The following is a 25,468-nucleotide window of genomic DNA, read 5'->3' as shown; positions in this document are numbered from 1 at the left end:
AGGTGGAATAGATAGGCATGAATGTTTTGTGGAGTCGAGAATTCGGATATCAAATTTTATTACAAGAGTAAACTCAGTATCTATGCTCCTACAGCTTCTTTCTTGAGCATGGCGCCAGGCTCTGCAGGCATCACAGCTCCCTGTGCCGGTGCCGTCTTCGCCTTGAATTCGTCGCAAATCTGCTCCATGGTGACGAATTCCACCCCTTCGTGCTTCTTCATGTGTTCAATGAGCCTCTCGTGCATGAGCAATGCGTGAGGACGACCAGATACGTCCGGGTGGACTGTCAGCGGAAAGATGAACTCGTCGTACTCGCGGTAGAAATAGTCAAAATGATCTCGCCAGATATCCTCCACATCCCTGGCGTTGACGAATCCGTGGCTGTTTGGCGCATCTTTGATGAACATCATTGGCGGCAAATCGTCAAGGTACCAATTGGCCGGGATCTCCACGAGCCCTGTTTCTTGTCCCCTTACAAGAGGCTTCATCCACTCGCTAGGTTTCTTTTTGTAGTCAATCTTGGTCCATTCATCGCCAGTTCGTAGATAATACGGTTGACAATCGTGGTGGCTCATACTGTGGTCGTATTCGATACCATAGTCGAGCAAAAGCTGAGCCCCCTCCTTGCTTGTTTCCCACCATGGAGCGACGCTACCCCTTGGAGGCTTGCCCGCGAAGTCTGTGAGCATGCGATATGTCTTATCAAGGATTTCTCTTTGTTGATCGATGGTCATATCTGTCGGATTCTCGTGCGAATAGCCATGTAGCCCGATTTCGTGGCCGGCGTCTCGCACAGCGGCCATGTCCTCGGGAAAGGTCTCGAGGCTGTGTCCTGGGATGAACCATGTAGCCTTGATGTCGTACTTGGCGAGGAATTTGAGCACCCGTTGGACACCTATCGTTCCGGCAAAATAACCTGGAAAGTTCAATCGTAAGCTCAAGTAGGCCACGCATACCCAACTACCTTAGCTCCCAATAGGTACTTACCTCTGCTGATATCGTTGGACGAATCTTCTCCTCCATAGCTTCCTAGCCATCCGGCGACCGCGTCGACGTCGACGCCATAACTAACGAGAACACGCTTCTTGCCCATTGTGAGTTGAGATTGGATTTCCGTGCAATTCTTCACCAGGGAGGGGTGATACTCTCTAAGGTGGAATGATCTCGAATGGGTTGATAAAGACTGGTGCGGGGTTCGGGGAAAGGCAGACTAAAGGGAAAAGGTTGCTGCCACGCTGCGAGCGGATTCCTCTTAAACAGTCAAACCTAGTAGCGGCTCAGTCGGTCATGTCACTGAGGGGTATTCATCATCTTATCGGGATTCATTATGCTATCAATTCTGCAATGCCTTCCCATGCCTTGGCTCGCTTATCGCGGGGTAGCTTGTGTGGATTCACCTCCTATGAAGGTAAGGTTCAGAAGCAGGGATCTCGGACTGGGTAGATGTCTATTGTGATACCTTTGATTGGACGGCAACCATTGGGCATTTGACCACTCCATCCACATTATTTCACCGATCACTTGTATCCTGTCCTTTTACATAGCTGTGGTATTGAAAAAGGAGGGGTATTGTCTAAGAGGGGCGAAGGACTCCATCCGGTCGCGGACCTGCCGTAATATGGTCCTGTTGGAGACCCAAAGTTTTTGTGTAATAGAGGGTGGATTCGTGGCGTGGTCGACAGATTTGGAGGCGAACTGGGAGGTGCTCGAGTTGCTCCAACGACTCGACTTGACCCCTCTTTAAGTCGGATGATAACGGCCAACAACCATCGACAACTCTTCAACTTGAAACCTTCAGGAGCTTGGTCACCCGTGGAATAAGCCCATCTAGAATAGAATTTGATCGAGCCCTCCATTGTCTGAAGTTCTAATTCAACTCCATATTCCAACCTCAACGGCCTCATTTTTTGCACCAAGTAAACATCAAGAACAGCAAATTTGATCTGCACCGCAGTCCGTGTTCTAAGCCCTTGGCAAACCTCAACTGCTCTCTTTTGGAAATCATGGCAAACCCCATCATTCCTCCGGTGATGCGAGCAGCTCAGATAAAGGAAGTCGGTTCTCATGATGCATTATGCTCCAGGAGATAGTTCAGGAAAAGTTAATCAAACCATTAGTACAACAACCCATATGAGCTAGTGGAGAGAGAAACTCCGGCCATTCGCAGCAATGAGCTACTTATCAGAGTTCATGCGGCCGGATTCTGCCACTCGGATCTACAAGTTTTACAGGGACAATTTAAGTCACCATTGGGCATGATCGCATCTCATGAACCTGCCGGTATCGTGGTTCAGGTTGGTAAAGACTGCAATCAGAAATGGAAGGTCGGTGATAGAGTTGGGGCTCTCAACTACAAGAACTCATGCGGCAAATGCAGTGGCTGCGGTCTGTCACTTCGCACTAGCAGGAAGCATACTCTGGACCCAAGATTCTGCGAAAAGAGAGAGACCGCTGGTTTTCATCATGATGGGGCTTTCGCGGAATATCTTGCCATAGATCCGGAGACCACTGTCGGCTTACCGCCGACCCTATCTTTCGAGCAAGCGGCGCCATTGATGTGTGCAGGTGCTACAGTTTGGGGCTCACTCGAAAAAGCAACAAGTGAGCTGGAAGCAGGAGAAACTGTAGCTATTGTCGGCATCGGAGGTTTGGGTCATCTCGGATTACAATTTGCCAGCGCCATGGGTTTCCGCGCCATAGCGGTCGACAGCCGTCCGGCGGGGAGGCAGCTTGCTACTGAAATGTTCAATGAAAGTCTCAAGCCGGTGCTGGTGGTGGATTCTGGCTCGGAACGTGCGACTTCTCAAATCTTGGACTTTACGAACGGGGAGGGCGTAGCCGCAGTTGTGGTTTGCACAGACTCACTATCAGCCAACAGTTGGGCATTGACGATCCTACGAATTGGAGGGGTCATGGGAGTCCTGGGCTTGCCTGCTGAGAATTGGAGGTTTGACTCTAGTGTCATCGTTTTCAGAGAGCTCACGATTCGGGGGAGTTATGTTGCGGGTAGAGAATCCACCGAAAGGATGATGGAGGCTGTGGAGAGAGCCAGCATTAGGTCTCACATCACTCTGATGTCGTTTGACGAGATCCCGGGCATTGTAGTGGCTTATCAGGATAGCGGATTTAAAGGCAGGCTTGTGGTGCGCATTTCGGAGTAAGGATACCCTATTAACTGAGTATGTTAGCAATATCGAACGTTGTCTTGTGTTTTGTGCATTACAATTAGTTGTTTCCTGCTTTTTCGAACAGACAGCATACGGCCCTCCACAATCTGGTCAGGGTCAGCGTGAGAGTTACAATGATGAAAGGTCACGCGATTTTTCTACTAGCATGGCGACCGGTTAATTGACTCAATCTATCGTGATGGAGTTCAAGGCTAATTTCTATCTGACTCCAATTCTATCTTTCTTGTAACCGCTTTGCGGACACTGAGTTGTACCAGCGCTCATTAGGGTCATCCGCATTCACTAGTGGTGGAGTTGGGGTCGTTAGACGTTGTCTCCAAATTCTCTTTACTCAATCTTGGTATTACCCCAATGCCATTGTGCCCCTCCCTCCACAATCTCTCGTGCCACAGTAGGTTTGTGTTACTGGGGCTTGGAGGCACAGAGTAGCGGGGGCATTCTACGGATATTGCCATCACGTTCGTTGATGTCGACTTCATTCTGTGTGTCATCGGAAACCCGCCTTCGCCACAGATTGACCCAATGGCCCGCGGAAGAGCCCCCGACAATTTCTCGTGGGTTCAGCATGGATGTTACTTTCGAGCCTTTATGAACAGCATGCTGGCTAATCAGTCGTCACTACAATCAATCGAAACGCATCGGTGACCAGCGATCCAACAGAACACCGTCGACGATTGCCACCTCCCATCATGTCTGTTTTCTTCAAGGACATCTCCACGTAAGGACCAATCCCATCCTACCTGATGCGGCCTGAATGCTGACAGGTACGCCATAGGGAGAACCCCGTGCAGAAAGGCGACGTCGAGAAGCTGCTCGAGCCACTCGGTTTGACGATCAAGGCTGAGGAGTCGGCCGACTACCAGCGACTGCTCGCTGCGGTGCACGATTGCGCTACCCGTATCGATAGTCTCCCAGACTACCAACCGGCCCCCGACACGAAACGATACCCCCGAGAGAATGTACATATACCCACAGCAGAGGAGCAAGAGTTTGGGCATGCGTGGGCACATCGTTTCTTGATTAGGGGAGATAAGTCAGCTTCTGGCCCGTCTCAGGTATGCCTGAAAGGAAAGACTGTATGCTTGAAGGATTGCATTGCCGTAGCAGGCGTTCCACAATTCTTCGGGAGCGATGCTTTTCCTCCTTGGACGCCATCGACGGATGCCACAGTGGTGACACGAGTTTTGGATGCCGGAGCCGATATTCTGGGGACGGCTACATGTGAGCACTTTTGCAACTCCACAGCATCTTTCACCAGCGCGCAAGGCACAATCGAGAATCCCTATAAGGAAGGCTACTCCACCGGTGGCAGCACCTCTGGGGGTGCCGCCCTTGTTTGTTCCGGAAAGATCGATATCGCGCTAGGCACAGATCAAGGCGGCAGCATCCGGGTTCCAGCTTCATTTTGCGGCTGCGTCGGTGTGAAGCCGACTCACGGTCTGGTGCCTTTCACGGGAATTACTAGCGGCGATGCTATTGATGACCATGCAGGGCCCATTTGCCGTTCGGTCACTGAAGCTGCTGAGTGTCTTGATGTGATCTCCGGATACGACGGCATCGACGATAAGTCTCTAGGCGCTGCGGCTCATGGCTCCTACAACTTCTCTGCTGCTCTGTCAGCGAGCTCCGGTCGTTTGGACGGAATCAAAATTGGCCTTCTGAGGGAGGGCTTCGATCAAGAAATTGTCGACCCCAAAGTCAAAGACCACGTCCTTTCGGCCGCCCGGAGACTGGAGTCTCTAGGGGCAATTGTCGAGCATGTATCCGTCCCTCTTCATCTGGAAGGCCCTTCAATATGGACAATACAACAACGTATTGCGGGCTCGTCGGGTATGCTGGGGAGAGCTTCGGGACACAGAGGTCTTGGCCTGACTGAGTTTGAAAAGGCACGACTGCCCTGGGTGGATTCGAGCTTTCAAAAGCTTTTCCCCTCCACAAAGAATACCTTCATCAACGGCTTGTATCTTTCGGACAAGTTCCCGGGTCTCTACAGCAAAACAGTCAACATCGGTCGGCAAATCAGCGACGCCTATCAGAGCAAGTTTCAAACGTACGATGCGATAATCATGCCAACGACTCCTTTTGTGGCACCACGACATGGGCCTCGAGATTCTGTGCTGGGTTCATTTGAACCCACCATAGGACTGACCACCAACACCGCCGTATTCAACGTTACTGGACATCCAGCAATGTCAATACCCGTGGGATTTATTGCCGCTAAAGATGACGCGCAGGTCTTACTTCCGGTTGGCATGCAAATTGTCGGAGGGCTATGGCAAGAGAAGAAGATCCTCACCATTGCACATGCATGGGAGACCAACTTCGACTGGAAGAGCGTCACGAGCACCCCCGAAGCTCCTGAATCTGTTCCGGATACTCTCTCAACGGGCTCAAATGTCAAAGTCAATGGCAGGACGATGCCTGAGGTTAACGGCACAACTTCACCAAGTCTTAAGCGTGTGAAGTTGGCCGTTTGAGAGCCTTACGAGACCGAGTCGAAAGGGCTGCATTCAGAGCAAACTATCTGGGTTTGGAGCCTGTGGCGCAAGGGGTCTGATGTCTATAGCTTCAAGGTATCTAGCATAAAGTAGAAGGAAGTTGTCGGGATCTCTCACACCATCTCGAGCTAAGCCTCGGCCTCAAGGACCTAATTGCCTAATACCTTATGCCACACACACAGTGATACTGGCACATGGAGACACTCGCTCTCTCTTGGCTCTAGGTATTTGCTTGGTCCACCACGTGTCGCCTGGTTCCCCAGCAATTCCGCAGTTGATACACAAGGCTCGGTCAAGCACTTTGGGAATGAACGCTTGCGGCTCAACTCTTCCCAACAAAGGGTAGACCCGACTTGGCTTGCCCGCCAGAACACCTCAATTTCACTTCCCCGCACCACCAACGGCACTACCCGTATGGTCGTAACCAAAGACACCTTGCCGCTCGGTCACCGCGGCGAGAGGGCTCATGCTGTGCCTCGCTAATGTTAGAAAGACAAGTATTGATCAAACGCAGGACTGACATTGGTCGGCTCGCTTCTATCCCTGTCTCCCCACAAGAACCCCAGCAAACGGGACATGTTTGGTCACACAGATAGCTCTCCGCCCGGCCATCGTTTGAATGAGCGCTTCCGGAATGATTCACTTCATTCCATCTCCACCGCCGAACAGTCGCCAAATTCTCCCAGCTGACGAGTGGACAAGCACAGCCCAACACCCTTCCCAAAGCTGCTCCTGGCGGCTTACTGCGTCAGGAAACAGACGGTAAAGGCCTGCCAACTTGTGCACACATCCGAGACAGAAACATGGTCCGCAAAGGAAGCCCCAAAGTTCGGACTGGATGCATCACCTGCAAGTAAGTCTACTAGGCGTGTCAGGCTGTCAGCCATCCAGGCTGTGCCGCACTTACGGGGTCCATATGTCTCCATCTGATCAGCAGCTAATTGACGGTCTTTAGAGCCCGCAAAGTCAAGTGCGACGAGGCTAAGCCGATATGCAATCGCTGCACCAGTACAGGCAGACGCTGCGATGGCTACAGACCCGCTCGTCAAGGAACCGTATCCCTACACCAGCCAAATCAAGTCTTCCCGGGAGTCACCAAGGTCAGCGAAGGTCGAGCTCTACAGTACTTCTGCGAGATAGCGGGACCAGTCATGTCAGGAGCCGTGGATCCCTATTTCTGGACACATGTCGTGATGCAGTTCAGTAACTTCGAGCCGGCCGTCAGACACGCCGTCATTTCCATCAGCAGTCTCTATGAAGAGGCTCAGGGCAATTTTGAGGCTACTGCCACCGTACGGCACAGTAATCAAAATTTGGCCCTACACCACTACAATGCCGCTATTCACGAGTTGAGAGTCATGGACTCTCAAGAAAAGCAGCCCATAATCTTGCTTGTTTGCGTTCTCTTCATCTGCGTGGAGATCATGCGCGTCAACAGAAAAGCAGCACTGCAGCACAGCAGACATGGTGTCGAGATACTGAAGAGTATCTCTCCCGACTACATGTTCTCGTGGACCATGGAGCACCTCCTACCGATATTTCGGCGGCTTAGCGAGTTCGCTCTTTTCTTCGGTGAAGAAGAGTCGGATTTCCCTGACATAAGGGCCCTAGAGGGACCCATGCCGCAGTTCTTTCTCACTTTCTCAGACGCACAGCTCATGCTCGATGTCCTCTTCAATCGAACAGCAGAGTTCATGCGCTCACAGCGCAATTCACAACGAGCCGCTTCAAAATCGCCTGGACCCGATGATACCGGGACACCGCCCCCGAGTCTTCTCTCTGAGCATGCTGCCATCAACGGTCTCCTAGACCAGTGGTTCAAGCTTTACAATGACTTCATGGCTATCAAACCCAAGGAAGCACCTACACAGAACAATCAAATCATCAGCCGGTCAGACTCAGATAGGCCAAAGATGCTGCAATGCTTTCTCTTGACTCGCTATGAGTGCTGTTGCATATGGCTCAACATGGCATTCGATACAAGCGAAGCCGGCTACGATAGATACATCACCAACTTCCGAAGAATCTTAAAGCGGCTTCTCTGGCTGGAAGCCGAGGTTCCAGATCCTTTACGTTTCAACACTTCAAAACATCCACACTTCATCTTCGAAGCTGGCTTCGGCGCCATGCTTTTCTTTCTCGTCTCATCTTGTCGTGATCTAGAAACGCGACTGGAGTTCCTACGGCTGATGCCAGTGTTGGGTCTCCCGCGGGAAAATCTTTGGGAAGCAGACGTCCTAGTCGCGGCTGCAAGGAAAATCATTGAGCTCGAGCACGACATCAAATTGGATATCAGTGGGCGGCCCGTGTCTTCACCATCGTTTGTGCAGCCTCCCGGGGAGATGAGGGTGACGGACCTGTGGACGGAATCTCAAATGAGGCCTGACAGTTTGCAAATGGACGATCAAGGTGTATCTCATCGAACGATACAGGTTGTGAGGCGAGACTCCAAGGGCCAGACCTATCTTCAGTCCGAGGATCTTGTCGTCAATGGTAGGATGACTGGGTAGCGTGCTGTCAAAGGGACTCAGATCGTAACAAAAGTCAACACTTTGGTATGAAATCTAACAAAGGTCGGCTGTGCCGGCTATGCGGCTTCTTCTGTACCTGCGTTAGAGCCTCGACTATTCAAATAGGAAAAGGTCCTATCAGCATTTCACAGTCACGATTGTGGAAAGTGTTACCACGAAGTAGTACGGGTGTGACCGTATCCGATGAAATTTGAGTTGCCATTATCAATTCTCAGTTGATGGTGTAGCCTCCGTCGACGACCAGAGCATGGCCTTGGATGAAGCTGGCTTGGCTCGAGCACAGGAACATTACTGCGTTAGCCACCTCCTCCGGTGTACCCATACGCTTCATCGGCGCAATGTCGATTGCGGGCCTCAGTCGTTGTACCAACTCTTCTGACGCTGTTGTCATTGGCGTGGCGATGACCCCCGGGCAGACGCAGTTGACTCTGATCTTGTCTTGCGAATAGTCAATGGCATCTGACCTCGTCATATTGATGATGGCGGCTTTGGACGCGCAGTACGGTGCTGACACAAAAGCATTATGTGAGTAATCGTGCGACACAACCTATTACCTCAAGGAGCGGCTAAACGTACCTGCAGCCGGTCGCGCCACAATGCCGAGTTGACTCGCAATATTGACGATGGCGCCGCGTTGTTCTGGATGCTCTTCATGGGGTTGCTGTCTGAGCATTTGGCTCAAGACCGCCCGAGATGCCAACCAACTACCCTTGTAGTTGACATTGGTAATGAGATCGAAATCGGCTGTTGACGTTTCGTGTGACCGCAGTGACTGGCCCAGGATGCCGGCGCAGCTTACTGAGTAGTCGATGCGTAAGAACTTCTTGGCAATATCTCCAACGAATGAATTGACAAAACCTTCGTTCGAGATGTCGCCTTCTTGGCTAAATACCTGTGCCTCTGGATTGATTTGTAAAATGGCATCTCTCGTATCTGCGAGTGACTTTTGATTAAGGTCTGTGATGGCAATTCTTGAACATCCTGATCGCGCGAACCCCTTTGCGACTGCAGCACCGATGCCTGGGTATTAATCGAGTTAGAGCTTGAAGGACGCGACCATGAGCTTCACAGCGCCATGTAAATTGTGACTCACCAGTCCCTCCTGCGCCAGTAATGAAAGCAACTCCAGGAAATTTGAACATGACGAGAGTTTGGTAACTATGTCTCGAGACGCATAGGTCTGATGTATTTCCAAATCCAGCTCTGCTCTGATTATAGATGTAGGCTTGACAGCAGTCTCGATGGTTGAATCAGCATTCGGACCAGTTCAATGTCTCTTGGTCCACAAACACGTATTTGGTGGATACTGCGGGGAGAGCAAACAACTTCCGAATAACTCAATGTTACGGTTACGACTTCGGAATAAAGCAGGGAAGGCCGACCTGTCTGTCTCAAGCGAATGATGATCATTAACACCCTCGACATTACATAGACTCCAAAGGCTAATTCCGTTAGATAAGGGCGTTGGGTTGCAGGGTCGCAGGGTCGTAGAGAGCCAAGGGGGTGTCTGATTACGAGTCAGTCTCCAAAGATAGCGGGCGATCCAATCCACGGCAGTTGGAGTTATCTCTGTCAAGCAAGACCCACAAGCAGCTGCAGTCTTCTCCAACATAAGCCTGATGGATGCCCCAAAGCCTCTGCTCTCCAACTTACCTGGTCTCCCTCAACTCCAACACGCAAGAAGCCCGAAGAGTCTCGCGAAGCGAAGGTGGGAAGGATGCTGTCCCACAACGGCACGAGCTCGCATCCACAACCGCACCCGCAGCCGCAATCGCAGCCGCTTCACCAGCAGCAGCCGCAGCAGCAGCAGCTTCCGCGACCGCACTCGACTCCAGTCAAGCGAAGGAGGCGAACCGGTCACGGCCCTGATGCGCGGTCCTGTCCTCACTGTGGACGAACGTTCAAGCGCACCGAGCACTTGGAGCGCCATGTGCGAACGCGTCAGTCGTCCCCCCTCCCTCAGCTTCCTCCAAGTGTTGGAGTGATGTTTGTCTGGAGTCAACGATCAGCTACCCCTCCTGCTGGCGCTACACTACTAGCCCATTCCATGACCAGACGCTCGGGATACTGCCACGTGCTACGATGCTAACCGGCACGTTCTTCCAGATACCAAGGAGAAGCCATTCATCTGTCGATGTGGAGCTGCCTTTGCCCGGCGTGACTTGCTGACCCGCCATCAGCGGATCGCTTTCCATGAGGATGGATCTGAGTCTCCGGGGGTCCCATCGGAGCCGGACTCGGGGGAAACCCATGGGCCTGTTGAGGCTGATCTGGCTGCTGCCGTCTCCCTCTCGGGGATGAGCGTGGACCACTGGGCACAACAGCAACAACCACCTGCACCGCCGTCAGAGCTGTATCCCATGGCCGTCCCACGGAACGGCGCTCTCGTAGATGCCTCATATCAGCAGGCTCTGCTTGGAGATCAATTCTATGAAAATGGTTGGTTGATGGCTCGAGTCCGCTTTTCTGACTTTTGAAAGCTAACGCAAAAGTATTAGGCAATCAAGATGCTGTGGGATTTGACGCCCACTTCAGAGAGTTTGCCAACTTTCTCGACGGTGTTGGGCTGCCAGCGGAATGGAGCCCCTACTTTCACGGCCCTGATAGAGATCACGAGGTTACCGACACAACGGTGAAAATGTCCAGAGAAGGGACAACTACGCCGGGGGCCCGTAATAGTAGAACTCGACCGGGGACGCCTTTTAGTTCGTGGCTACCATCGGCGCCCACTGGCAATCGGATATCTGAAACCTTGCCAGACACAAGTGAGTGTTTATCAAAGGCTCGCGTATTGTCCAAAGCCATCTTAGCTGACATGGTAAATAAGACCCGCGGTCTGTTGATATTGATTCGCAACCGTACCGTATATCAGACGAGCAGCGGCATCGTCTGAACAACTCCATTGAAACATTTCGAGACATTCTCGATCCAGATTTCAAGTTCCCATCACGGCACGCCTTATCGCGCTATCTAACCTCATTCTTCGAGGGATTCCACTCGCACATGCCATTCATACATACGCCAACATGGCGAGTCCCTGAACACTCCATTGAACTCATTCTCGGCCTCGCTGCAGTCGGCGCCCAGTATTGCTTCGAGCATCGCATGTCCGAGAGACTTTTTCATGCGGGCAAGACTATTCTCATGGAGAGGTTGATGCACGAGTCTGAAAAGTTTGGTCCGAATACCAGTTCATCTCTGAATTTTCACAACCTGACGCCACAACGCCGCGCCTCGCAAGGTTTCCGGGAGAGGGACTGGGGTTCTTGGGAACCAATAGAGACAGTTCGAGCCCTGATTGCCCTCATGGGTTACGCCACTTGGGAGCCCAAAGTGTCACTCGTGCAGGAAGCGTTTGCTTTACAGGCACTTCTGGCACAGATCCTTCGAGAAGTTGGTCTTTATGAAGAGGATGTCCCTCAGCTTCCTGCCGATCAGGCCACCCCGCAAGCCGCCTGGCAAGCATGGGTGCGACAGGAGTCTACGCGCCGAGCCAAGCTCATTGCCTTTTCCTTCATGCACACTCACAGCATCGCATATAACGTGTATCCTGTGCTACGCAGCAACGAGGTTGGTCTTCGACTCCCTTGCTCGACTGGAGAGTGGAAAGCGCAGTCGGCGTGCCAGTGGCAGACCGCTCGCCAGGAAACTGAGAAGCAACAACTGTACTTTCAAGACGCTTTGTCATTGCTATTGAGGAACACAGACGGGACCGCTCCCGTTGACCCCATTCCAACACCACTGGGTAACTACATCCTCTTGCATGGGCTCCTCCAGAGGATTTTCATTGTCCGCGACTTGTCTTTACCAGTTATGGATCAGTCAGCGTCTCTTCCCAGCGAAGAGGTTGACAAGCTTGAGTCAGTCCCTCTTCCCGTGTTGACTCTCAGTTCGTAACGTGATACTGACATCCTGATGAAGACGAGGCCTGCGTTCCTGGACCGCAGGGTGGCAGCAAGCTCCCGAATCCAGTCTTGACCCCAACAACGAGAATGGACCTATCCCCTTCACATCCAGCTCTTTGCTCGGCCTCGCCTATGTGCGCATCTACCTTCACCTTGGTCCGTACCGGCTTCTTGAATCTCGAGACCCTATGCGTATCGCCAAGGCCATCAACCGGTCTCCGGCCGTGGAGCGAAGTGGTGGTGTCATCACCGCGCTGCTGTACACTGCTCATATGCTCAGTATCCCTGTACGACTTGGCGTTGACCGTGTCGCGCGTAGCCAGGCGTTCTTCTGGAGCGTTCGTCACTCACTTTCGGGGCTAGAGTGTGCGGTTCTGCTCAGTAAATGGCTCTCATCACTCACTGAATCCGTCGCGACAACGCCTCTTAGTGGTAAGCTGATCCATGCTTGTTCATGACTATCTCTCGGCGTCCCCAGACTGACAAGAGACTAACAGACAGCGAGGATCGCATCTTGCACTGGGTTCGATGCATTGTGGAAGAGGCGTACGATGTCGTCGATTTCGAAGACGATGAGCCCGAAACGTCAACGGATCGAGATCCCGCCTCACTAAGCCTTGCGGTTTTGAGAATATGGGCACACTTTTTTAAAAGCAACACGCAATGGCCTTTCATCAATATCATCGGAAAGAGCTTGGAGAAGTACCGTGAGTTGCTTATGCGCAGCAGAAAGCAGCTGGTCACTTGATGTTAAGAGAATGCATACTTATCGAAGAGATTCGATATGGAAACATCAGGAAGATGACGCAACGGTCCATCGCGAGTACGAGGACAGACGCTGAAGCACAATCAGGATGCCGAATCAATTGAAACGCTGCCTTGAGTTTTGAAGTGGTGCGCGGTGGTGGGGTTCGGTCTCTCTCACCACAAGAAGGCTCTGTGGCGCCCTTAGTGCTGACGAGGGAGGATGGCTTGGCGGCAACTTATTAACTCGACAGTCTGCCCTATCTCAACTGCAACTCATGAACATCAGCTGCAATCAACAGAATCTTGGGTTCTCGACGTGGGGTGCAAAGTTTTTGATTCCGCTCGCTCGTGCCAAGTCAATCAAACATTTCCATGGCCACCCACGAGGAGAAAGCTCGAAATGCTGGGCCTCCCAAGGTCTTGGCCGTCGGTATGCTTCGCACAGGCACGAACTCTCTCGCGGCCGCCCTCTCTGAGCTGGGCTTTAAGCACGTCTTCCACGGTCTGGATTCCCGGACGAAACCAACGCACTGGGCATTCTTCGAGCGAGCCGCCATCGCGACTTGGCCTGAAGTGAACGCAAAGGGCCAGACACCTCCTCCCACGCCGTTCACTCGAAAAGACTGGGACGAACTCTTCGGGTCGTACGACGCGGTGACCGACCTGTCTTGTTTCTGGGCAGTGCAGCTGATCGATGCCTATCCCGATGCCAAGATCATTCTCACGGAACGCGACTTTGACAAGTGGTTTCCAAGCTTCGACAGCCAAGTTATCCAACCGCTGTTTGGGCCGTGGGTTGATGTATTTCTCAAGGGTGTGGGCATGGTAATTGGTAACAGGGCTGGCTTCGCCATGCAGAAGACTATCAGCGGTTTCTTTGGTGGTGCTCGCACAATCGAGGAGCTGCATCGGCGAGCACCGGATGTCTTCCGAGAGCATTCAGAGCGCGTCAAGGCTCATGTGGCGCCTGAAAGGCTTTTGGTGTATCGCGTCGGCGAAGATGGATGGGAGCCTCTTTGCAAGTTCCTTGAGAAGGACGTGCCCAAAGACAAATCATTCCCGAGAGTCAATGACAAGGCTTCCCATACTGAGTCGGACAGAGTCATACGCCGAGCAGCTTGGCTCCAGGCTGCCCGGGCGGTTGTCCCGTATGCCATCGCCATCACGGCTGCGTACTTGGGATGTGTCTATTGGAGTCGCATCGTTTGAATGTAGCCATGGCTGAGTGTTAAACAAACTCAATGTAGTATGAAACGAGGCATGAAGATGATCGCATGACGCTGAATTAATTGAACCCAAGTCGGATGTAATGTTACCTTGTGTCGTCTTGATGGATATTTCTGATCTTGGGAGCTACCTACGTTAGGTAAGGTACCTTAAGGTAAGGTACCTAGGTACGTTGCTTAGGCAAAGCGATAAGAAGAGATAAGATAACCTTATGATAGATCTAGGTGCCTTATCTAAATGGTGATGCTGACATAAGGCAGACAATGGAATGGCGGAGGCCCGCCAGAGTGGCAGCTTGCAGTGTCCCAGCACCCCAGCAACTGCTCCTACCCCTCCATAACCGCGGTCTCCGTCCACTGGATCCACCCGCCAGCTGACGTAGCGGCGCCGCATCTCAAGCTTCAAACACCACCTCACAACCTCACCGAATACTCCGCTTCTCAACGCGTCCGCCTTGGCATCCAGATCTCCTGCATAGAGGTGTCGGGCATATATACTACTAGACCTGCTGTTTTTTCTCTGCTACAACCTACAAGCTCAATTGTAAACGCACGCTTCGAGACGCACCTCGGTCTTCAATCGCTAGGATGCAGTCAGGCATCTCCGGTGTGTAGTCATTGCTCTCCTCTCGATAGAGTACTATTTGTTCCAAGAGCTAACGTCCGGTAGCCTCTGAGGAGCTCATCTCCCAGTTCAACACTCTCCTGTCCACCGACAACCACTTCGGACTTCTCATCACCATTGAAGCCGAGACCCTAAAGCCCGTCCAATTCCTCGAGAAGGCATCGTCCTCTTCCTCGTTCGACGACAACCTCGCTTCCCTCCAGCCTCATCTTAAGCCCAACGAAGCCCTCTATGCCCTCCTTCGCCGCTATGATACGGCTCCGCACCTAACAGCCGTCACCTATGTCCCCGACTCGGCCAAGGTTCGCCAGAAGATGCTTTTTGCGTCCACCCGCCTGACCCTAGTCCGAAAGCTAGGCTCCGAGCACTTCCGCGAGTCCATCTTTGCTACCATGGCAGAGGAGCTGTCTGCCAAAGGTTTCGCTAAACATGATGCTCACACCGAGCTCGAGGCTCCGTTGACGGAGGAGGAGCGCAGCCTCGGCGCCGTTAAGCAGGCCGAACAGGAGGCCAGCACCGGTACGGGAACCAGGGAGATCCATCTTAGCAAGACCCTGGCCATGCCCATTGCCGAGGACGCTCTCGTCGCACTCAAGGAGTTGTCACCGGACAGTGGCAAGACATTGGTGATGCTGGTACGTTCGATACCTCTGCGCCGCTTCTTCTTGATGTTGCATGGCTGACTGGATATGTATAGAAAATCAATCCCGAAAAGGAGTCTGTCGAGCTCGTCCCCTCTAGCGAAAGCCCCTCCTCTATTGCCGAGCTCACGCAGACCATTTCCTCCACCGAGCCGCGCTTTACCTTTTACCGATTCACACACACCCACAACGGAGCCGAGTCGAGCCCCCTGCTCTTCATCTATACCTGTCCCGTCAACGCCGGCAACAGGTCCATCAAGAACCGCATGCTGTACCCCCTCATGAAGCGCGCCGTACTGGACGTGGCGTCTAGTGAGGCAGGGTTGACGCTCGATAAGAAGCTCGAGGTTGAGGACCCCAGCGAGATCACCGAGGACACGGTTCTCTCGGAGCTACACCCCAAGGTGACGGTGCGACAAAACTTTAGCAGACCCAAGAGACCTGGTCGGTAGACGAACATGGCCCCGGCCGTAGCAGCTTTGTGGTGGGAAAAGAAAAAAGTTTGGGATCGAGCGCGTGTAACGCACATTACAACTAAAGCCCGTGGATCGGGCTAATGATAGGCAAGACTTCATACGCAATGCAGTACCTTCTATGAACATTGTGCTCCCGTGCATATCTACTACTTGCACGTTTTTCCAATCTACCACGTTGCGCATTCTTGTCTTTCCAAAATCACAGAGCCGCCCCTTAGTACGCAGATAAGGCACTGGTATCTTGCACATCGACAGACATTCCCCTTCTCTTTACGTGGAAAACAAACAGTTCTTTACTGCGTCACTGCCGTGTCGTAAGCACGATTCACTCTTCGTAGCCAGCTCCAGAGAAGGCGAGGTTGCTCTTCTCCAGCTTCTCCTTGAGGAATTCGTAGACGGTGAACGTCACAGCCTGGCCGGGCGCAACTCGCATGATACGCGGCGTGATGCCCTTGTAGAAGGCGTGGAATCCTTCTTGTCTATTGATGCAGTCAGCATAATTCTACTTGGACAAGAGACGGAGAAGAGAGAGGCAGCCACATACTTGAACATATCAGCCGAAATCTTGGTGATGCGACTCCACGCGCTAACGCCATACTCGGCCGGCGTCTTTTGCAGCCTCGTCTTGATGGTATCGATCGGCGCATTACTCAACGGGCCCATGGCGCCACTGACGAGACCAATCAGAGTCGTCTGGTAGCCCGGCAGCGTCGTCTTCTCAAACTCGGGCTGGTACTTCTTGAGGGCCTCCTTGAAGTACGAGTAAGCCGTGAAGTTGACGGCCTGGTTGCTGCCCTGGCGCAGAGCCGTCAGCGACACGCCGCGGTACAGCGCGCCGAAGCCTTCCTCTTTGACGACCGTGTAGAGCGCGTGCGCGGCGTTGCGGTACTTTGGGATATCGAGAGGGTCAGCCATGCTGTGGTGTTGTGCCTGGAGGCGGATCTTGATAACCTCCATAGGCGTTACGACGGCGACGGCTTCCGTGACGCCCGCAGCGAGACCGGCTATTACACGAGACCAGAGGTTAGTCTCGTTTGGTACACTGGCAGAAGAGCACATCTCTTGTAGGATGACTCACCCAAGAATGTCGCCTGTCCACTGACAACTCCCGTGTTTTTGTCCGCCAAAGCATTCTTGTACCCCTCGAAACTCGTGAAGCGGATGGCCATTTTAGGCACGATACCCGTCAGAACGGCACCGAGACCCTTGTACAGACCCAACGGCGTCTCCTTCTTAACAATCTCGACACCCGTCTTGATGAAGCCGCGCTTGGGTGCGCCGGGCTGCCTCGCGCGCCGCGACAGCTGCATTCGGACCTTGATCGTGTCTGTGGGTTTGGTCCCATGTCAATTGACTTTCGTTCACATCTTTCGGGTAGGCGTGTGTGCTTGCGCATGCATATGCGCGCCCTTGGTGCTGCAGCAAGAGGAGGGAGTCTTACCGAGGGGATGACATGCCAATGCCTCCATCATACCTGCACCACCTCCGGCTATTGGGTTGTGTTAGTGACGATGTCTCTGCCGCGCCGGTCTTGCGAGAGGAAGTGTACATACCAATGAGGTTCACGGCGGCCGAGGTCGGCGCCTTGCCGTCTTGTTTTACCTTGGACGACATGACGCAAGATGAAGAAAGTAGATGATATGACTGATAGGGAAGAGAGGAGACAGCAAGTCTTGCGCCGAAACCAACAAAGGAGAAAGCGAGCACTGTTGTTGTTGATCGAGAGTATAGATGGGGATGCGAGATGCGTCACAGTAAATAAGAGAAGAAGGAGGGTATCATGAGAATCACAAGGGAGAAGCTGGCATGGGAAGAAGTCGGAATAGAATAAGAAGAAGATTCGGAACAAGTCGCTGCCAGGGACGTACAAAGGCAAAGCCAAACATCCTCGGCGCCGATGACAGAAGCCACGGTAGAGCGGGCAATCATGTATATAAAAGGTGGCGCATACGGTTACTGACTAGATGGAGGGGGGCATGGCATGGCATTGGAAGGGGAGGGGAGGGGAGGGGGGTGGCCAATGTCAAAAGCACGCCGCACAAGCCAGAATAGAATCAGGACAGGAAGAAGCAGATGACTCGAGGTTTCGTCCCGAGCACAGGCGTGTAAGGCGGTCTTGGTCTTGTCTTGGGGAGAGTGAGAGTGAGTGTGTGTGTATGTGTGTGTGTGCCTGGTGTCATACACACCGGTAACGGGGACTGTAAGTTTGAGGAGCTAGACAAGAAAAGCATATGAGGAGAAGGTCTTTTCCATCTCCCCCTTCACCCGCGGCACAACGAGGCCAGCCAGACAGACCTCAGCTTTCCAGCCTAGGACGACGGCACACACCAGCGCCAGGGGTTTCGGTAAACCGGGCGCGTGAGGGGGAAGGGGGGCGTGTACGGATAGACTTCTAGTCTTCCATGCCATGGACAGATGAGAAGGGACAACATTCTGGAGAGAGAAGAGAGAGAGAGAGAGAGAGAGGCAGCACGGGACCAATGTCTGAGTGGCTCAAACCATTGAACTCTTCAGACGTCTGTGACTCTGTAGCGGGTTTGCGCTGCGACAGACCATCCCGATTCGGCGGAACGGAGGCCAGGCGGGGGTGTGATTGGCATAGGTATTGGAGACCGCAAGCGTACCTTGGACCTCATCTCTCATCTCAGGTTCTTGGTATTCCTTGCTGTTTGGATCATCTACAGTCTCCAATCGTCTTCCGGTTGAGCGTTGAACAGACACTGGCTGGACCAAGGGAGCTAATTGAAATGCCTACGTCGAGCCTGGAGTAAGTGTGATCATGTGTTGTTTGCCCGTCACTTACTTCATCATGTCTTCCTTCTTATTCTTCCTCTCTTCACGTCTCCTCGGCCTGTGACATATCGCTCCACAGTCCACACCCCCAAAAGTGACGTAGCGGCAGTTGACTCCGTTCCAGTTGCAGCTCCAGTTCCAGCGTGCGGCATGCTGCGGCAGAGAATACCTAGACAGACACACACCGAAAGGGGGAGAACGGGGCCCAACTCGCAGCTTTGCCGACCCCAAGCCGAGCTTGTGATTTTGCGGGGCAACATCCCCAATGGCAAAGAGGTGGCTGCAAGGAAGTGCGGAACTGGTACTCAGAGTGTGGGGAGTTGGGGGCCCGGCTACTTCCGCCCTCCCGACTGGCCAGACTCATTCGCCAGAAGTTGCCGAGGTTCGGACGCTGGTCCTGGCCTCACTCATTCACTCACACACTCAGTCATTCAATCCAGGCCACTGACTCACTCCCTTTTGTCCTTTACACGAGTTCTCTCATCTCTATGGCTAATACTCTACCGCTGTTCTCATCACTATAGTAATGAAGCGAGTTCCCATGCCTTGAACTCACCTCACTCGTCTCGTCTCATCCTCTCTGAGAGAACAGTGATCGCAAGAGACACAGTCAAATGAACATGAGTGAACCGAACAACTTCCTGATGCCCCTTCAAGCTTAGTCATGCAGGCACCGCCACATGGCCGTCACCTGATCAAGGCTGGCGATGGAGGGACGGGAAACTAGCTTGGACCTGGCAAGGTCTGGCACTGGTGCTGGTGCTGATTTGCGGCGCCAGTATCAGATGAAAGTCGCAAGCGGGTGAGGCTGACAAGCCACCACCACCACAACACACAACCTGCCCGTCTGTGTGACAAAAGCATGTGAAAACCAATGGTACGACTCGTAAATTTTGTAGTAGATTAAAATGAGGGCTCATGATATATTCCATACTTGGAATAAGCGCGCCGCTAGATTTTCCCTCCTATGCCACCCAACCCAATTCCCTTTTTCGGTTTTCCTATCGGGTTTCCTTAAAACAAAATGACTCCTCAAACGCCATCCCATATGGTCGGGCTTCGTCACCCGTCCTAGTACCGGTCCCGGTCCCTGTGGTCCACGAGGACATCTAAATAATCTGAACAAGAATGAGATGGGCCGCAACGGAGTCGCTTCTCCGTTGTGCAATCAACACTGCCCGTCTCTCATAAATCGCCGTTGGGGAATCGTCTTTGCAAAACTCCCGCCTGAAACAATGGAATCCTTTTCACAAGGAGGAGGGAAAACACAAAAAAGAAGAAACACAAAACTTTCCATCGCTGCTCCATTATGCTGGGGTACCACATTCCTCGAGGAGAGGTGCTTCTGCCTCGAAGCTGTACAGGCGCACCTCGCCGTCTTCACTTCCGCTGGCCATGCGACTGTCGGTCAAGCCCACACAGGTGACGGGGCCAGAGTGGCCAGTGAAGGTGCGCTCACACTTGCCGCTCTTGGGCTCCCAGACCTTGACCATGGAGTCGTTGGCGCCGGTGACAATACGCAAAGTATCACCGACGAGGCCCCAGATACCTTCGACGTGACCGAACATGGTACGGAGACATTTGCCAGTGTGAATGTTCCACACCTTGACCGTGTTGTCGAGACCGGCGGTGAGCATATAGCGGGGCGGCAGCTGCCGGGTGGGGTCCGAGTTGAAGGCGCAACCAAACGACGTCCGGTCGTCCTCCGGTGGGGAACCGGAATCCCCTCCGCCGAAAGAAGAGCCGAGAATCGACGCCACGTTGGCAAACGCCGTCGGCGTCGTGCTCCGGCCGCTGCCGCTGTGAACTGACACGTTATCGGCGCCATCACCAGCGAGTGCCTCTTCATCGGGCTCAAAGTCCTCCGGCATCAACAGAATCTGCTGCACTTGACCCATGTGGCCCTCGAAGGTCTTGATGCATGTCTTGTTCCGCAGATCCCAAAGTCGAACAGTGCAATCATCCGAGGCTGAGAAGAGCGTCTGCGATCCAGGGTCCAGGCGGACGTGGTTGACCCAGTCCTCGTGGCCACGGAGGCAGAACGTTTCCTTGCTGTCAAAGTTGAAGATCTTGATCGACTTGTCGATGGAACCCGATGCGAGGTACTTTCCATCAAAGTCGACCGTGATGACACCTTCGCTGTGGCCACGTAGCGTGCTGATGCAGTCACCCGTCTGCCAGTTCCACACCTTGACTGTGTGATCCAAGCTACCGCTGAAGAGCTTGTTGCCGACAAACTTGAGGGTACGGATGCCCATCGTGTGCCCGCTCAGAGTGCGAATCTCCTCTCCCGTCTCAATGTTCCAAATCTTGATCTTGGCGTCGTAGGATCCCGTGGCAAGAATCTCGTCGTCGAATTGCAAGCATGTCACGCCGTTGTCGTGTCCTTTGAAGGTTTTGATGTGGCATCGACCGTACTTCCAGTTGAAGCCAACCCTGAAACGATCACGGTAGACACTCTTCCACGGCCGAATGAGACGTTCTCGCTCCTTGTCTGCTCCGGCTTTGGGTGCCATGGGCTCGCCCGGGTCGCTCAGGCAAGCACGCTTTCGGCTGTCGTCGAGGACAACTAGTTCTCGCTTCTTGTTGGCGTTGGGCGACGAGGCTGTCGGGGTCTTTTCAACCTCTTCAACCTCTTGTACAGCAGCATCCTGTTGCAGGCTCCTAGCTTCGGCGAGTTCCTTTTGCTTGTTCCAGTCTCGTAGCCTCTTACGCTCCAGGAGGGGAAGGCCGAAGCCGCACTTGGTACACTTGCGGTCAATATGTTGCTCGCACATGCGGTGCCAGACAACGTCGTCGTCGGCGAGGTCCCGCCACCTTCGGCTGACTTGAGCGGCCTTGCAGAGGGAGACAGTATCGAGGTAGCCGAGAACCTTGTATGAGATCTCGGTCGGCAGCGCAGCCATGAAGTCGATCTTCAGCTGTTCGTGTACTTCTCGGGAAACGGTGGACAGTTGGGGGAAGCAGCATTGAGTGATGATACCCTGAAGCATGAGATCGCGGTGCTTGGCGGGGGCGGCGGAGAAGAGGGACCACACGTGTGTGATGGCTTGCTGATCGGCAGACGGCAGCTTATCGAGTTCCTGTGCGCCAGACGTGTCAGCACGGAGTCGATAGGCCCTGTGGGCATCAACACAAGACGGGCTTACACTTTGAATCAAGACCATCTTGGACTCGTCGGCCGCGCGACGACACTTTGCGTCGGGGCGGTGACGATAACAGAACTTGCTGTTGGTAGGGTCTCGCTTCTGGATGAGGGAGTTGTTGTTTTCGTTTTGGACATCGGGTTTGCCGATGGGAGCGTAGATGCCGGGGATGTGTTCTCGGAGGAAGGGGGTAACTGTCTGGCCGACGAGCTGGGTAGGCATGTTCGCGGGGAACTTAGAGACTTCTCCTTCGTCAGGTCTCCGTCTGTCGCAGTTGTCTCTGGATGGATGGTTCACAGTAGTCACATCGTTGGCGGCGGCAGCGGCGTTGGGAGCAAGTGTGTGGTTGTGGTTGTGGTTGTGGTTGTGGTTGTGATGGGAGGTAGAGGAGGAGAGTGGTGTGGAGTTAACGTCGGCAGTAGCGGTGAAAGTCGGTGTGTTCTTGAAGTAGTCAGAGGAAGGAGAAGTCGAGGCGAGCTCGTCATGGCGGTGACTGGGCGACGAGTTATTGGTGTCGAGGTTGTGGTCGAGGCCCATGTTCAAGTTTAGGTTCAGGCTCCGGGGATCCGGGACGGTTGACGTGCTTGCGAGGTCCATGGCCGCAATATGTTTCAGCAAGCAATGGAAGCAGAGCACAGAACAGTTGGGGTGAATGGTGTCAAATCATCCGGGGCGAGACGGAAGCCGTTCGGTTGGGTTTGTTGGTGTCGCGGGCGGCGGTAGGGGAGGTGTACAATGAGGAACACAGCCTACAAAGCAAACGACGAGCGTAGAGTCAGAGGACGACGAGGGGCGGGACGACCGTGTATCCGTACGGTACAGTGAGTGACACGGGGAGGGAGTGACAGAGTGACAGTCGTGGCAGATGGGCGTTTTGGGTGTTGGTGAGGCGAGAGGACCTGGCGATGGCGTGCGAGCCAGGGGAAGGTCGATTTCGGGTAGGAACTTTGTGGAGAGAGACCTGGCGTCACAGGTACTGGAAGAGGATTGGCGTGTATCTTTTTTGGTGGAAAAAGAGTATGGGGTGTCTGAGTATAGGTTCTCTCAGCAGCTGCCCAAGATGGATGCCCCGGACGATCTGCAGGAACGGATTCCGACTGGTTATGAGGGGTGTCGTTGTGGATGGAATTTGCACAGAGGGCACGCAATTCGAGTGCAGTTTGTCGAAGTCGCGCGCGGGCGTTTGTGTTGAGACTCGAGGCAGGTTTGGCAGGAGGTTGAGCCCCTGATGATTCGTCGGCCGGGGAGGGAGGGGTGCTGTGGTCTGCGGACAGCGGTGGAAGTCGTCTAGATGCTTTCTTCTTCTGTTCTCGTCCTTGTTGGCCTGCTGATTGCGACGGATTTGTTTGGCGGCGGAGAGAGGAGAGGGTAAGGTCTTGTTGCCCGATAGCTACGAATAGTAAGGGGAGGGGTGCGACAAGGTTCAGACGAGGCGAACGGAGTTGAAGGAGGGAGGAAGGGAGGAAAGTATCGTGGTCGCAGTGCACCGTCGTCGCCTTTGAGGGTGTCGGTGTCGTGATCGAAGTAGTGTGTGAGGTTGTGGGAGGGTGCGGTCTGGGTTCGTCCGAGGCTGGATCGAGAGATATACGAAGTACTATGTAGATAGTGTAGGTTGCGAATGTTTGTTCGTAGTAGGAAGGGATCGGTGTGTTCTTAATAGCGGCTGATTCGAAAGCGGCGTCGGTGGAATAAAAGGTTTGATGCTCTTGTCTTTCTCTCGTCCTTTCTATCTCTGTTGCAGTGATCTGTACGGTAGGCTTTGAGATTCGTTGCTGGTGCTGGTTGAGCTGAAGGCGGGCAGAGGCAGTTGGTTGGCAAAGCCGTAGACGGAGCCAGCACCAAAGAGGCGGGTTTGAGTGCTTTGGGGCGAAAATGGCGTTATCGCTAGGATTACCAGCGGTGGTTGAGCAACTTGAGCCTGGGCAGGTATGTGGGCCCCCCAGAGGTTCCACTTGTCGACAGCGGTTCCCAGGGGTCCAGACCCACTAAGACGTGCTCGCTACTTTGGAGTACCCATTATCCCCTTTAGAGAGGTAATGTGATTGGCCGCCCTCTTTGGCAGACGGTTGTCGCTGGTGGTGGGAAGGCGGCAGCGGACGGGTCTCGCTGCACTTGCCTCCGATAGCCGACTGATTAGATTGCGGGGGAGACAACTGGGAGGGCAGGAGGCTACGCCGACAAGCGAACAAGCCAAAAAGGGCATCTACGAATTTTAGACCTGGCAGGCACGGCAGGCAAGCCTGGCACCCCGCGATGCACCTCCCTCAACTGTGCTAGCAACATCCACAAGTACCCAAGTACGTACTCCGTACTCCTACTACTCGGTACCTTACCTACCTAGTACCTTAAGGTGCAAGGTAATACCTCTACCTTAGGTGAAGTACATTTGGTGTGAAGCACAAATCAAACTATTCTTCTCCCGTCTGTCATCTGTCACGATTTCCCCAGTTTCATCTTCATCGCTACCGATTGAGGCTCATCGTGGTGGTTGCATCGACCAAGACTCTGTTGAGCCTCTTTGTACATACACGGACTACCTTGGGTATTTTGTGATGTGGGCGAGGAAATTTCGAGGTTCACAACTCGCTAACGTCGGTCGGGCTTACCTAACAACATGCGCAACCAGGCACTAAAATGGTCCACGACTATCCACGAAAGAGTCACCTGCTCTTCAATTTTTCCCTCTATTCTGCCAATTCTGCCCAGTCCCGTTCCATTGGACCCAGATTAGCTCATCGCCCTCACTCGGCCACGTCTTTTGCAGTTTCTCTCTCGTCATCTGCTGGGTCTCCTTGAATCAGTCCATCTGGATCCAACAGAAGAATTTTCACCCTCTCTCAGCAACAGGTAAACGACAAAGACACTCAGGGCTCCAGGGCCAGGCTGTGTCTGCCATCCTGAGCTGAGGTGCTCAGAAACCGGATAGTCTCCGTCGTATTCGCTCTCTGTGAAATTCTTGAATTTGTTGCCCAATGCCAGGCATGAACTTACGACACCTTGAAATTCAAGCTCGTCATTTTTCTGCGGGTCCCAGGCACGCTTAGCAAGTACCTATCAAACGTACAGTATCCCTAAAGATGAACTTTCAGAGGAGACAACTTCAAGAGAACTCAGGTTTGAGAGAGGCATCCCCAGACATCAACTCCTTGGCCGCCCCGACGCCCGAGTACCGACGATGAGGTTAAGGCCGGCTGGAATGTCGCCATCCTGGCTGCCAATCTCCCCAATCGGGATGAGCTAACGCGAGCCTGCGATGGCGTCATTTTCTCAGCCCACGGCTTCCCCAAGCACCTCATCTCTCTGCGCCTTCGTTGCCCTTCGAGAACGCCCCCTCTGTTCCCATTCCTGTCCCGTTCGTGCCCATTTGCTACCTTCAATATGGGACCTACTGCTGCATCATCATGGGTGAAGACTGGAGAGGATCCTCCCTCCTTCGGCACTTGGATTAAAACCTAACGCCTTTCCCCATGTTTTGTCAACGTAACGCCGTTCGCCTCTCAGTCTCCGTAATTCTGTCACCTCTCTCAAATATGACCAAACCTCCTTCCATGGTTCCCGTCGTGGATCATGTAAGCCCTTTTCAACTTCCAGCGACATCCATGGAGACGGGCGTGAATCATGAATGAGAGCGGATGAACTGACCAGGCCTGGACTGGATGCGAATGTTCGGTCAGCGACTCAGCTCTCCCACA

General features: G+C 53.3%; 11 protein-coding genes across 11 annotated transcripts; 6 read left to right on the top strand and 5 right to left on the bottom strand.

Moving 5' to 3' along the window:
- Positions 1–80: 80 nt before the first annotated feature.
- Positions 81–1,093, bottom strand: CCOS01_12751 (polysaccharide deacetylase; the record flags this gene model as incomplete). The annotated part of the gene is made up of 2 exons (XM_060460899.1): positions 81–916; positions 988–1,093. The coding sequence occupies 2 exons, from the start codon at positions 1,091–1,093 to the stop codon at positions 81–83; spliced, it is 942 nt and encodes a 313-aa protein (XP_060308947.1).
- A 910-nt stretch (positions 1,094–2,003) lies between these two features.
- CCOS01_12750 (alcohol dehydrogenase GroES-like domain-containing protein) lies at positions 2,004–3,161 on the top strand (the record flags this gene model as incomplete). Its single annotated transcript, XM_060460898.1, has 2 exons — positions 2,004–2,054; positions 2,118–3,161. 2 exons carry the CDS (start codon positions 2,004–2,006, stop codon positions 3,159–3,161), a joined length of 1,095 nt encoding a protein of 364 aa, XP_060308946.1.
- Positions 3,162–3,877: 716 nt separating this feature from the next.
- CCOS01_12749 (amidase) lies at positions 3,878–5,665 on the top strand (the record flags this gene model as incomplete). Its single annotated transcript, XM_060460897.1, has 2 exons — positions 3,878–3,906; positions 3,964–5,665. The coding sequence occupies 2 exons, from the start codon at positions 3,878–3,880 to the stop codon at positions 5,663–5,665; spliced, it is 1,731 nt and encodes a 576-aa protein (XP_060308945.1).
- Positions 5,666–6,489: 824 nt separating this feature from the next.
- Positions 6,490–8,196, top strand: CCOS01_12748 (uncharacterized protein; the record flags this gene model as incomplete). The annotated part of the gene is made up of 2 exons (XM_060460896.1): positions 6,490–6,539; positions 6,642–8,196. 2 exons carry the CDS (start codon positions 6,490–6,492, stop codon positions 8,194–8,196), a joined length of 1,605 nt encoding a protein of 534 aa, XP_060308944.1.
- A 232-nt stretch (positions 8,197–8,428) lies between these two features.
- CCOS01_12747 (short-chain dehydrogenase) lies at positions 8,429–9,359 on the bottom strand (the record flags this gene model as incomplete). Its single annotated transcript, XM_060460895.1, has 3 exons — positions 8,429–8,724; positions 8,794–9,237; positions 9,311–9,359. The coding sequence occupies 3 exons, from the start codon at positions 9,357–9,359 to the stop codon at positions 8,429–8,431; spliced, it is 789 nt and encodes a 262-aa protein (XP_060308943.1).
- Positions 9,360–9,934: 575 nt separating this feature from the next.
- On the top strand, positions 9,935–12,870 carry CCOS01_12746 (uncharacterized protein; the record flags this gene model as incomplete). The annotated part of the gene is made up of 6 exons (XM_060460894.1): positions 9,935–10,157; positions 10,324–10,656; positions 10,716–10,982; positions 11,045–12,077; positions 12,139–12,554; positions 12,620–12,870. The coding sequence occupies 6 exons, from the start codon at positions 9,935–9,937 to the stop codon at positions 12,868–12,870; spliced, it is 2,523 nt and encodes an 840-aa protein (XP_060308942.1).
- Positions 12,871–13,301: 431 nt separating this feature from the next.
- Positions 13,302–14,078, top strand: CCOS01_12745 (uncharacterized protein; the record flags this gene model as incomplete). The annotated part of the gene is made up of 2 exons (XM_060460893.1): positions 13,302–13,683; positions 13,870–14,078. 2 exons carry the CDS (start codon positions 13,302–13,304, stop codon positions 14,076–14,078), a joined length of 591 nt encoding a protein of 196 aa, XP_060308941.1.
- A 605-nt stretch (positions 14,079–14,683) lies between these two features.
- On the top strand, positions 14,684–15,813 carry CCOS01_12744 (cofilin/tropomyosin-type actin-binding protein; the record flags this gene model as incomplete). The annotated part of the gene is made up of 3 exons (XM_060460892.1): positions 14,684–14,702; positions 14,766–15,355; positions 15,418–15,813. The coding sequence occupies 3 exons, from the start codon at positions 14,684–14,686 to the stop codon at positions 15,811–15,813; spliced, it is 1,005 nt and encodes a 334-aa protein (XP_060308940.1).
- A 349-nt stretch (positions 15,814–16,162) lies between these two features.
- On the bottom strand, positions 16,163–17,451 carry CCOS01_12743 (uncharacterized protein; the record flags this gene model as incomplete). The annotated part of the gene is made up of 5 exons (XM_060460891.1): positions 16,163–16,316; positions 16,388–16,841; positions 16,916–17,164; positions 17,279–17,326; positions 17,391–17,451. The coding sequence occupies 5 exons, from the start codon at positions 17,449–17,451 to the stop codon at positions 16,163–16,165; spliced, it is 966 nt and encodes a 321-aa protein (XP_060308939.1).
- Positions 17,452–19,937: 2,486 nt separating this feature from the next.
- CCOS01_12742 (WD domain-containing protein) lies at positions 19,938–22,373 on the bottom strand (the record flags this gene model as incomplete). Its single annotated transcript, XM_060460890.1, has 2 exons — positions 19,938–21,713; positions 21,780–22,373. 2 exons carry the CDS (start codon positions 22,371–22,373, stop codon positions 19,938–19,940), a joined length of 2,370 nt encoding a protein of 789 aa, XP_060308938.1.
- Positions 22,374–22,525: 152 nt separating this feature from the next.
- On the bottom strand, positions 22,526–23,761 carry CCOS01_12741 (uncharacterized protein; the record flags this gene model as incomplete). Its single annotated transcript, XM_060460889.1, has 1 exon — positions 22,526–23,761. A coding segment is annotated over one exon (1,236 nt), but the record flags the coding sequence as incomplete, so codon positions are not given.
- Positions 23,762–25,468: the final 1,707 nt, after the last annotated feature.

Source organism: Colletotrichum costaricense (assembly GCF_030867565.1).
Source record: "Colletotrichum costaricense strain IMI 309622 chromosome Unknown Scaffold_15.1, whole genome shotgun sequence".
NCBI lineage: Eukaryota > Fungi > Ascomycota > Sordariomycetes > Glomerellales > Glomerellaceae > Colletotrichum > Colletotrichum costaricense.
The sequence above is the reverse complement of the archived record's forward strand: the minus strand, read 5'-3'. Positions and strand labels throughout refer to the sequence as shown.